Raw genomic sequence first — 13,241 nt, forward strand, 5'->3', positions numbered from 1 at the left:
TTCACCCCTGTGGTCGCAACTAGGGTTGAGCATACTTGTGTTTCAAGTTTGGCGTACAAGGTTCAGGTTATGTAAGAATTCAGTTATGGATTCTGCTCCCATGGGCCATAACTAAGGGTCCATTCACACGTCCATATAATGGGTCCGTATCCATTCCGCAATTTTGCAGAAGGGGTGCAGGCCCATTCATTTTCAGTGGGGCCGCAAAAAAAAATGCGGACAGCACCACCATGTGCTGTCCGCATCCGCACTTCCGTTCCAAGGACCCGCAAAAAAAAAATAAAAAAAAATAGGAGCTGTTTTATTCTTGTCCACAGCCATGGACAAGAATAGGCATTTCTATCATAGTGCTGGCCACGTGCAGTCCGCAAAATACTTAACGCACATGGCTGGTGTCAGTGTTTTGCGGATACGCAATTTGCAGACCACAAAACAGTTGCAGAAGTGTGAATGGACCCTTATGGTCCCTGGTAGCGGACTCTATAACGGAATTCTTAGATAACTTGAACCTTGTATGCCGAACTTGAAACAAGTTCACACAACACTAGTCGCAACATTTTAGCTCATAGCTTAAAAAGAGACTGTGAATGAGCTGAAAACATTGCGACCACAGGGGTGAATAAAGTGTTTGAGAGTGCGGACATTTTTAGTCATATATCAAACTGGTTTAAAGTAGAACTGGCTTAGTTGCCCATAGTAACCAATCAGATTCCATGATTCCACCTTTTTCACAGCCTAATTGGAAAATGAAAGGAGGAATCTGATTGGTTGCTATGGGCAACTAAGCCAGTTCTACTTTACACCAGTTTTGATAAATCTCCCCCACTGTGTACTTATATGTGTACATAGCATTGTGTATCGTCACACTGTACTAATCTGTGTGGGAAAAGTGACAGCTCACTCTGTGAACTGCACAAAATTGGAGAGTACATTTAGTGAGAGCCGTCAGTAATGAGATCTATATCCTGCTTATAAAGCCATGGTTCTGACTGTAGATCGCTGCACTAACGTTATCAGCAGAAATATCTATTGTGTCTACAAATAATGGACTTTCTACAGAATGGAAAGTGATAAATAGATCTGCTGATTACAGGTTGTAGCATACTGTAAGACTCACCATGTTGTTGATTGGAATGAAATCTTACTACCAAGTTACTTGCAAGTTTCAGCAGCCTATATGTCAGTGGCTGCTAGCTGTGCTATGTAACAGGATGTGGGGGCGGGGCAGCAGAGCTTGTGCTGGTGCATGTGAAATCAATAGGAACACTCACAGAGCTTCACAGGTGATGACAGCAGTCAGCAAAACTCAGCATTTCTGAGAGCATATGAAGCAAAGCTGATACCAGTAAACTAACAAGTGCAATTGCATTACTGTAAGATATGGGTTTATTGATTTTTAGTGCACAAAGATGTCTATAGGTGTCCTTTAAGTGTACTGGTAAGGTAAAGATTATACCGTATAAGTAGCAAGTAAATGCTTGCTCCAATCAACAAAGCAGCATCTTTTGTATTATGTTAGGATCAAATTTTTTTGCATCCTGTTGAAAAGTAATGTTTTAGAAAAGATTAGAAAAAAAAGGGTACCTTTAAAACAGCATGCATCAGGACATCTATCCTGTTGCCATTGACTTTACTGTACAAAAAAACAGGATCTGTGATGGATCCTTTACCACAACTGGACAGAAAAGGAAGCCCTGCATCAATTCTGTATATCACTGCATCCTGTTTTAAATGTAAATTAGAAAACTGTAAGTTTCAAGTAGGATGCAAAAACATAGTATAAACTGGATTGTAAGGCCTAGTTCACACGATCGTATGGCTTTTCTAGTTTTTTGCGGTCCGTTTTTCACGGATCCGTTGTTCCGTTTTTGAGTTCCGTTGTGTTTCCGTTTCCGTTCCGTTGTTCCGTTCCGTTTTTCCGTATGCCATGTACAGTTTACAGTAATTACATAGGAAAAATTGGGCTGGCCATAACATTTTCAATAGATGGTTCAGAAAAAACGGAACGGAAACGGAAGACATACGGATGCATTTCCGTATGTGTTCCGTTTTTTTTGCGGATCCATTGACTTGAATGGAGCCACGACCCGTGATTTACGGCCAAATATAGGACAAGCTCTATCTTTCAACGGAACGGAAAAACGGAAAAACGGAAACGGAAGGCATACGGAACACATTCCGTTTTTTTTGCGGAACCATTGAAATGAATGGTTCCGTATACGGACCGTATACGGAACACAAAAAAACGGCCCGTACACCCGCAAAAAAAACGTTCGTGTGAACTAGGCTTAACAGTAAGGGCTTGTCCACATCAGCATAGTGTAGAAAAAACAGAAATAAGGATCACTTAAATGAAGTGAATGATGGATATAAAACACAAGATCTTCCGCTCCTGTCGATCATTGACTTCAGTGTTTAAAAAAAAAAATTAAAGCTTCCATTATGTTTCGTTTACGCTTTTGGTCCCTGCACAGCCGCTGCTACTTCTCACAGTGCGCAGATGAAAACATCCAGTGTCGGGGGGCTGGTTAGCCAATGGCAGGCGGGGAAGAGCCTCCCTATCATCACGGGTGAGGCAAGGGAGGCTTGTTCCATTCACCGCCTGCCCCCCCCCCCCCCCATTTCATCAAATTCTTAAATCCGCATAAAAGTCCACATCAAAAAACCCACAATAGAATCTGCAGAGCCACTGATAGCAATTAATAAATTCACAAATTTGCACAGCATTCTCTATGTGGACGGAATGGATGTGGAGAGCACACTATGTGCTCTCCGCATTTCCGGAACGTGCTGCTGATCTACGGGTCCGCGGCTCTGGAAAAAAATAGAACATGTCCTATTCTTGTCCACAATTGTAAATAGGCACTTCTATGGGGGTGCCGGCCGGATGTATTGCGGATCCGCAATGCACTACAGACGTGTTAATGGACCCTTAGTCGACAGCCGATTGATGATGTAAGTGATTTGGATTTGTTACAACCCCTTTTAACAGCTCTGCAATGTACTTTGTTGCAGAAATTCATTGCGGATCCTGAGATTCCATAACACGTTCACTGTGTGTGAACCCTCATATTTTTTTTTTACTTATAAAAGATTTAAAAAATGGATGCCATTACACGACATGGGCATAGGATATATACTGTATGATAAATTGTTGTACACAAAACTGCAAACTTTTGAAAATGATCTAGATTTAAATCAGTTACTTTTTATTTTGGATGCACTGGGCTAATAAATAATTACTTGTGATGGTTGATATGTGTGTGTGTACACATGCTTATTAACTCAGCCATATCATCACTGGTACCTATCCTCCTGCAGGGGTGGGCAGAAGTAGGCACTATCAGTGATGGTCAGTTCGCAGTGTTCGCCAGCGAACACATGCGGGCTGCCATCTTTACTCACCCGTCCGGCGATGCACAGGTAAGCCCTTACCGGTGCCTGGAGCCGGTTTGAAATCAAATGCGGTCACCTGGAGCAGGCAGTTCTGAGAACAGGCCGATTAAAGGCTGTTCTCGGAACTGCCTGCTCCCGGTGAACGCATTTGATTTCAGGCCGGCTCCCAGCACAGGCACAGGTAACGGCTTACCTGTGCATCGCCGGACCGGTGAGTCTACCTTACTAAAGATGGCAGCCCGCATGTGTTCGCTGGTGAACACTGCGAACTGACCATCACTGGTCACTAATATGTGATCTCTGGAACTGTCCTTTGATAAATGAACAAAAGGTTTGTCTTTCAACCTTCTGCACAGGAAATGAACGGGGTAAGAGTCAGTTCTTTACTGAATACCTCTTCCTACCTCTTGTATTTATCCACCAAGTGTTCAAACAATGCAAGTAAAAAAAAAGAATCAATGCCGCCCATCACCCCTCACCTGTCATCAGCCAAGCTAGCAAGGTGCAGTCCTTCTGGTGAAAAGCAGACAGATCTCAAGGCGGTGAGCTGGGGCTCCACACTGCTGTAGTCCATATCAGGAGCCAATGGAACATGGCTGACAGCAAAATACACGAGTTATTTCTATAGATTAGAATGCCCTCTTATAAAATATATACACACTATGTTCACGGTGTTAACACTTTAGGGGGACTTTATTAAGACTGGTGTTATCTTCAGGCTAGGCAATCAATATCTAACTGGTGGGGTCCAACACTTCCCACTCCCGTGGATCAGTTGTTCTAAAGACGCTCCGGTGCCGGAACTACACAGCTTTGTTCACTGTATAGTGAACTGGTTACTGTTCCTATTCACTTTAATGGGAATGGCAGCACAGTAACCAGCTGAACCCACAACATAATGGACGGAGCTATGTAGTTCTAGTGCTGATGCAATTTTGGAACAGCTGACTGGCAGGAGTGCTTGTTGTTAGATCTGAATGGCCTATCCTGCAGATAACGTCATCAATATAACAATCTGCGACAACTCCTTTAAGGTGGATTTACACGGCCCGAATATCAGGCAGATAATCGTCAAACATTCCTATGAACACTAGTTTCCGACAACCTACCCGTGTAAAGATGCCACCCATCTCCCAATGAACGAGTAAAACGCTCTTTCATCGGGTGATCCTGTCGTTTGTGCAGGCACCATCAATCATCGTTCCTGGGCAGCAGATTGTGCCGTCTAAACAACGATCTGCTGCCCAGAAACATTGATCCTATATGAAGATGAAGGATAGCGATCCCTCGTCATCATACAGTGAAGGAGATCGCTGCATGTACAGTCAGGTCCATAAATATTGGGACATCGACAATTCTAATATTTTTGGCTCTATACACCACCACAATGGATTTGAAATGAAACAAACAAGATGTGCTTTACCTGCAGACTGTCAGCTTTAATTTGAGGGTATTTACATCCAAATAAGGTGAATGGTGTAGGAATTACAACAGTTTGCATATGTGCCTCCCACTTGTTAAGGGACCAAAAGTAATGGGACAGAATAATCATCATAAATCAAACTTTCACTTTTTAATACTTGGTTGCAAATCCTTTGTAGTCAATTACAGACTGAAGTCTGGGATGCATAGACATCACCAGATGCTGGGTTTCATCCCTGGTGATGCTCTGCCAGGCCTCTACTGCAACCGTCTTCAGTTCCTGCCTGTTCTTGGGGCATTTTCCCTTCAGTTTTGTCTTCAGCAAGTGAAATACATGCTCAATCGGATTCAGGTCAGATGATTGACTTGGCCATTGCACAACATTCCACTTCTTTCCCGTAAAAAACTATTTGATTGCTTTTGCAGTATGCTTTGGGTCATTGTCCATCTGCACTGTGAAGCGCCATCCAATGAGTTCTGAAGCATTTGGCTGGATATGAGCAGATAATATTGCCCGAAACACTTCAGAATTCATCCTGCTGCTTTTGTCAGCAGTCACATCATCAATAAATACAAGAGAACCAGTTCCATTGGCAGCCATTCATGCCCACGCCATGACACTACCACCACCATGCGTCACTGATGAGGTGGTATGCTTAGGATTATGAGCAGTTACTTTCCTTCTCCATACTCTTCTCTTCCCATCACTCTGGTACAGGTTGATCTTGGTCTCATCTGTCCATAGGATGTTGTTCCAGAACTGTGAAGGCTTTTGGCAAACTCTAATCTGGCCTTCCTGTTTTTGAGGCTCACCAATGGTTTACATCTTGTAATGAACCCTCTGTATTCACTCTGGTGAAGTCTTCTCTTGATTGTTCACTTTGACACACATACACCTACCTCCTGGAGAGTGTTCTTGATCTGGCCAACTGTTGTGAAGGGTGTTTTCTTCACCAGGGAAAGAATTCCGGGTCTTTTGGTGTTGCTGAGCTCACCGATGCGTTTCTTCTTTTTAAGTTGTTTTGGCCACGCCTATGTCTCTGATGGGTTGAAATGAACTCTGGACCTTTTATCTGCTCATTGTAATTAGGATAATTAGGGAATAACACACATCTGGCCATGGAACAGCTGAGAAGCCAATTGTCCCATTACTTTTGGTCCCTTACCAAGTGGGAGGCACATATGCAAACTGTTGTAATTCCTACACCGTTCACCTGATTTGGATGCAAATACCCTCAAATTAAAGCTGACAGTCTGCAGTTAAAGCACATCTTGTTCGTTTCATTTCAAATCCATTGTGGTGGTGTAAAGAGCCAGAAATGTTAGAATTGTGTCGTGTCCCAATATTTATGGACCTGACTGTAAATGCAGTGGTCTCCTTCACTGAACAACCAGGTGAATGTCGTGAAGGAACACTGAATTGGCTGTACATTGCAGCATGTAAACCCACCTTCAAGGTTTGAGATGTGGTTAAACAATGTCTATAAAGCTACTCACAGGAACTGTCGTAACTTCTCTCCAGTGTAAGGATCCCACAAAATCAAGGTAGTGTCATATGAGGCTGTGACCAAGAGAGCAGAATCTGGAGAAAAGTCACATGACACTACACTGTTCTGATGACCCACTAGTTTCCGGATGAGGGTGTATGAGCGCATGCTCCACAGCAGCACCTAAGTAATGGCAAAAGTGACTACTGTCATAACATGTCTGCACTTAAAATACACATTGAACAAATGTTCCTCCTGCAACATAATGTTACTGATATTTTGCTATGGATGTAACAACTGTATCCCAGAAAATCACTTAATAGTAACAGAAATAAGCACTGAACACCTGCATACATGGCATTCTGCAACATACCTATGGTCAGAGATGTCTTATACTATATGGTACGTTTATACACACATGTATTGATAACTTACTGAGGCAGGAACACTTAACTACCATAGGTAAACATTAAAGGGGTTTTCCAGCTTTAAAACGATGGGACTGCCGTGCACTATGGAAGCTGAAAGGATCTGGAGTGTGGCAAAACAAAGGAGCTGGTACCCAGTGGCTCCGACAGTTGGTGTGAAGCAGATAAGTATCCTTTCCTCCACCAGCCCGGCGGGAAGGGGAGGCTGGTGAAAATTGTTTTACAGCTGGACAATCCCTTTAAGGGTTTGACAAATCTACAACGAAATACAAAAGTAGTAAAGCGGATGAAATCTGAGCAAATCTCATTCACATGCTGCAAAATTGTTCTGCACTGGAATGTTTAAATCTACAGAATGTCGGATTCTGCAGCAGAACGAGCAAGAATTTATTGCACTTAAAGGCTATGTACACCTGGGGGCAATTTCTTTTTATTATTGTACTCATTTTTAGCTAAAAGTCATTTTTAATTAGTCTTTATTACAAATATGTAGCCCTTCTGTACAGGGCTGAGATGCATTAACAGAGAGTGCTCCTTATCTCTGATATAAGAGCTGAGCTATAATGTTCTTAATCTTACTGATCGGAATGTGGCTTAAAGTGGCTTAGTGTTTATGACCTCTTAGTAAATTAGAGATAAGGTCTATTTGATGACCAGCACAAAGTGAAAGTAAAAAGTATGATTTACACAGATAGACAAACAAGTTAACCCTTTGTGACAGAAGGGCTCAATATTTTTTTTAATAAAGGCCAATTGAAAATATGATTTTTTTTGGCCAAAATGAGTAAGATGCAATCATAAAAAAAAACTGCCTCCGAAGGTGTGCATAGCCTTTAAGTCCTATTGTAGCGAATTTTCCTGCAGCTTTCTCTGGAAATGGTGTGGAGATTTGCAGCAATTGTGATGCTAATGTTTGTAAGGCGATGTGGAATATGTCAGCACCATATAAATGCGTAAAAAGATAATGATTCAGTATTCATGAACCTAGAGTTGTGGTTTGGTAATCGTGTGGTTTTGCCACAATGTGAGTGAATGCACCTGCAATACGTTCATTAATGTCTTACAAAACTGGAACACGTAGGACAGGTCAAAGATCATATCTGTTCTCTAACAGTCTACAATATCAGCTTGTGAGACTCTGAGGAAATAAATTATGTTGCAGATCATATCCCTGTGACAGTACTGGTAAACTCTGATTCTCAGAGACTGATCGCTTCTTACCACATTTTCTCCTGCGGCAGAGCACAGCATGCTGCAGTCTTGGGAGATGGAGCAGCAGTACACCCACTGGACGTGTCCAGAGAGAACCTGGACCAGCTTACCTGGAAAGAAAACATGTTTGCAATAGTAAAAAAAGAAAGAAAAAAAAAAAAAGGAAAGGAAAACCAGTCCTCCAGATGACCACCTACTTGTATTCATGTCTGAAGTCTGCTCTTCCTTAGGCTTTGTTCAGGCAGTTGTGATGTGGCCACATTTTGGCGTCCATACAACAGCTGCAAGTCCTGGCATGACCATATTTCATTAGACCTGAACTAACGACATCCTAGGGAACTAAGATGCTGTTAGTTTTGGTCATTAGACCTGTGGTTGGGGCAGGCCTTGTGGCATCCATGTCTACAGTAAGCTATGGTTTTCAGAATGAGGCCTTAGGAAGAGGCTGCACGCAGCAGTTCTGTCAATTTGCTTTAAAAACCATGGAGTGTGCCCTCATCCATATGGGTTTAACCTAATGTAATAAAACATTTAGTCTCCATCCCTCATTACATAGCAGCAGACCATTATCTACCAACATGTGGATATTGATTTTCATCTGCCCTCATCTCAGATCAGGCTGAACAAGGCTAGAGCCCAAGAAAGATGTGTTGTCATGAGGACACGAGTAGAGCAGCTTAAGGCCCATAACGTCAAGTGCTGATAATTCACCGAGCAACAATGATTTTGCTACTGAGAGAAAAAACATGTGATTTATACTAAAATGAGCGTGCCGATTCCAAATATGAACTCAGAATTTGCCTGACACGTCTAGATTTTAAGTTACATGCAAAGCCTATTCAGTTATAATATTAATGCATTATATTGGAAATATTCCAATGGACATGTCCAGACCTGTCTGGACGCACTCATGCTGATGTCAGCAGTAAGTATATAAGGCAAGCTGGACAGATTTTGATAAAGTGATCTGTTATAGTGCCATCAGTTTTGAAACTTAAGATGGATAAACGATCCAGACAATTTCTGCTACATATGTGGCACATACACTACCTATGATCAGCGCAAGAATCTGACAAAGCGAGTGCATCTTGCTTACAAGTATTACTTTGACTGTAACATTGGAGATCAAGATAAAAGCTGGGCACCTCATGTTTGTTGGACTGTGTATTACTCTGGGCTAACACAGTGGTTGAATGGTAAAAGGAAAGAAATGGCTTTTGCAGTGCCCATGGTTTGGCGTGAGCAGAAAAATCACCAATTACTTTTGCATGACTAAAATCGCTGGATATTCAAAAAGAAACAAGTCACAAATTGTGTATCCTAACCGAGTCTGCCGTTAAACCAGTACACGATGTAGAGAATCCAGTGCCTGCTCCTCCCACAACAGGAACAGCAATTGAAACAGAAGGTTCTGATTAGGGATCGACCAATATTGATTTGTTAGGGCAGATACCGATAACCTGTGAACTTTCAGGCCGATAGCCGATAACTTATACCGATATTCTGTTCATTTTTGTGAAAAAAAATAATTTTTTTACGGCGTTCACCACATAGATTTTTATATTTTTTTTAAATATTTAAATAGTTTGGACTTTTTGGATGTGGCAATATGTGACATGTTTATTTATTTAGTTATTGTTTATATATTTTATATGTAAAATTGGGAAAGGGGGTGATTTATACTTAATATTTTGATGGTTTTTTTTTACCTTCTTTTTTAAATAACTATTTTCCCCCTAAGGGGCTAGATCTTTTGATCCCTTGTCCTATTCACCCTAATAGAGCTCTGTTAGGGTGAATAGGACTTCACACTCTCCCTGCTGCCCTGAGCATAGTGCACACAGCAGCAGGGAGCTTACCATGGCAGCCAGGGCTTCAGTAGCACCCTGGCTGCCATGGTAACCGATCAGAGCCCCAGGATTACACTGCTGGGGCTCCGATCAGAAGCTGCCACTGCCTCTGCCACCAATGATTTTAATACTGGGGAGAGCGCACTGCGCCACCAATGATAATTAACGTTTAATACAGGAGGCGGGTGTGTCGGTGCAGAATCACATAGCCGCACCCTGCCTCTGACAGGGAGCTGCGATCAGCGGCAGCAGTTAACCCCTCAGGTGCGGCACCTGAGGGGTTAACTGCCACTGATCGCAGCATTTGTCATTTAGGCTGGGCACCGCCTCCTGTATTTGTATTAGACGTTAACTTTCATTGGTGGAGCAGTGCGCCCCGCCCTCCTCCTTCCATCTCTCCTCATTGGCAGCACGGCACAGGGAGAAGGAGAGAGTGACTCCTTCTCCCCTGTGCTACTGAGGGAACATGGAGAGCTGACAGCAGGCCGCTCATGTTCTGCGATAGCGCGCTGGACACATTAATCGGCAAGGTTAGATGCCGATAACTTTGAAAATCATGAATATCGGCCGATATTATTGGTAACTCCGATATCAGTTGATCCCTAGTTCTCATCCTGATGAATAAGAAGATGTTGATTGTCACAATGTATTTCCTGATCCAGAACAACTAGAGGGTTGCTGAGCCAATCAGATTTAGATGATCTGGTAAGAGATCTGTCATTAGCTAAAGAAAAGTCAGAACTGCTAGCTTCTAGACTCCAGGAATCGAATTTGCTACAACGAGGCAAATGGTCTCATGATGGAGTTAGATGGTTTACATGTTCCCGATGAATGGAGGCTATTCATAGACTCTAGAAAAACAAGTTTGAAAGCTGTCTTGTTGCACAATGGTAATGAAAAACCATCTATTCCATTGGCTCATGCGGTTGGAATAAAAGAGACCCATGCTTCTATGGAGTTAAATTTTGAAAATAATCAAATAAATACTCAGAACATAAATGGAAAAGTTGTGCTGACCTTAAAGTGGTAGCACTGCTGCTTGGCCTACAGTTTGTGTACAAAGTATATATGTGTTTCTTGTGCCTATGGAACAGTCATGATGACAACAATCATTACAAAATGAGACAGTGGCCTCTCAGAGTCGAGCACACAGTTGGTCAGTACAATGTACGACACAAATCACTGGTCGATCCATTTCAAGTTTATCTTCCACCACTTCACATTAAACTTGGTTTAATGAAAAATGTTGTAATTGCACTTGATAGTGATGGAAATGGTTTCCAGTATTTGAAGGAGAAGTTTAGCACACTGAAAACTGATGCTAAAATAAAGGCCGGAATTTTTATTGGCCCTGAAATAAGCAAACTAATGCATGATGACACATTCAGAACAAAACTAAACCCTCTGGAACTTGTAGCTTTGGATGCATTTGTGCTAGTAGTGCAGAACTTCCTTGGGAACAGATGAGCTGCAAACTATGCTGAATTAGTAGACAACATGCTTACAGCATATAAACAACTTGGCTGCCGAATGTCATTGAAAGTGCATTTTCTTACATTCCCATCTTGACTTTTTCCCACCTAATTTCGGATACGTAATTGACGAACATGGAGAGCAGTTCCATAAAGATTTCTACAATGGAGAACAGGTATCAAGGCCGCTGGAATCCCAACATGATGGGGGACCACTGCTGTGCATATTTTCACTGTTTGTGAAAATATGACTGAAGCAGTTTTAACAGTAATGGGCCTTGCACAAAAAAGACTTTTAAACTGAAAAATGAGACTTTGAAATTTTGTTATTCTATTACATTTTCATACACTGTTTACTACGCAAACTTTGATGTAGATCAGGTTATTGTTGGAGTAAAACTCGTTCTGTTCAAAATTATTCCATGCTTTCCAAGTGCTTAATTCATTTAGGCATACTTATGCATAGCAACATTTTGTGATGTGTTACAACAATCCTGACTTCGGATTTGTAATCCGCACACTCGATTTAGTATAGGACAAATGGTTTTTGCCCAGTAGCAGACGAAAAGTTATTTTTTTGTTGCGTGGTGTCAGCAATGGAGCAGAGTTTACTATGGTCATCTACACTAAAGTGTTTTTTCTGAGGGTTCACTTTTAAAACCGCATTGATCAGTCCCAGGACCCACAATAGTATACAGTGAGGAACAGAAGTATTGGAACACCCTGCGTTTTTGCAAGTTCTCACACTTAGAAATCATGGCGGGGTCTGAAATTCACATTGTAGGTGCATTCCCACTCTGAGAGGGAGAATAAAAAAATATAAAAAAAAATAAAAATAAGGAAATCACATTGTATGCTTTTTAAAAGAATGTATTTGTCTTGCACTGAATACCTGAGAAAATCAGTGTTACCATTTGGTACAGAAGCCTTTGTTTGCAATTACAGAGTGCAAACGTTTCCTGTAGTTCTTAACCAGATTTGCACACACTGCAACAGGGATTTTGGCCCACTCCTCCACACAGATCTCCTCTAGATCAGTCAGGTCTCGGGGCTGTCGCTGAGCAACACAGAGTTTCAGCTCCCTCCAAAGATGTTCTATTGGATTTAGGTCTGGAGACTGGCTAGGCCACTCCAGAACCTTGATATGCTTCTTACGGAGCCACTCCTTGGTTATCCTGGCTGTGTGATTTGGGTCGTTGTCATGTTGGAAGACCCAGCCACGGACCATCTTCAATGCTCTGACTGAGGGAAGGAGGTTGTTTATCAAAATCTCACAATAAATGGCCCCATTTATCCTCTCCTTAATACAGTGCAGTCGTCCTGTCCCCTTTGCAGAAAAGTACCCCCAAAGCATGATGTTACCACCCCCATGCTTCACAGTAGGGATGGTGTTCTTGGGATGCAACTCATCCTTCTTTTTCCTCCAAACACGACGAGTGAAGTTTAGACCAAAAAGTTCTACTTTGGTACCATCTGACAACATGACTTACTCCCGTGCCTCCTCTGGATCATCCAGATGGTCATTGGCAAACTTCAGACGGGCCTGGGCATGTGATGTTTGAACAGGGGAACCTTCAATGCAATGCATGATTTAAAACCATGACGGTATCATCAGTGATACCCCACGCGGTGAGATCTTGCATGGAGCCCCAGTCCGAGGAAAACTGACAGTTGTCTTTAGCCTCTTCCATTTTCCAACAATTGATTTATTTTCACCAAGCTGCTTGGCAATTGCCCAGCCCTTTCCAGCCTTCTGGAGATCCACAATTTTGTCTCTGGTGTCTGAACAGCTCTTTGGTCTTGCCCATGGTAGTAGTTGGCATCTGACTGTGGGGTGGACAGGTGTCTTTAAAGGGCTCAGATAGGAGCTACTAAGTTAGACGAGTGGAGTAGAGGTGGACTTTTTAAAAAGGCACAGTAACAGGTCTTTGAGAGCCAGAATTCTTGCTGTTTCTCAGGTGTTCAAATATGTTC

General features: G+C 42.2%; 1 protein-coding gene across 4 annotated transcripts in view; it reads right to left on the bottom strand.

The window, feature by feature from the left end:
- WSB2 (WD repeat and SOCS box containing 2) overlaps positions 1-13,241 on the bottom strand; it is a 45,284-nt gene that overhangs the window by 14,466 nt on the left and 17,577 nt on the right. For 2 of the 4 annotated variants that reach the window (XM_044275819.1, XM_044275817.1), the window contains exons 5-7: positions 7,955-8,055; positions 6,316-6,488; positions 3,876-3,992 (exon numbers count right to left, since the gene is read on the bottom strand). In XM_044275819.1, coding sequence (XP_044131754.1) covers positions 3,876-3,992; positions 6,316-6,488; positions 7,955-8,055 — 391 coding nt within the window. Of the gene's footprint in view, positions 1-1,601; positions 1,723-3,875; positions 3,993-6,315; positions 6,489-7,954; positions 8,056-13,241 lie in introns of those variants that run through there. The other 2 variants (XM_044275820.1, XM_044275818.1) reach the window with 2 other exon arrangements.

The sequence above is a fragment of the Bufo gargarizans genome, chromosome 1 (genome assembly GCF_014858855.1).
Source record: "Bufo gargarizans isolate SCDJY-AF-19 chromosome 1, ASM1485885v1, whole genome shotgun sequence".
NCBI classification, from domain to species: Eukaryota; Metazoa; Chordata; class Amphibia; order Anura; family Bufonidae; genus Bufo; species Bufo gargarizans.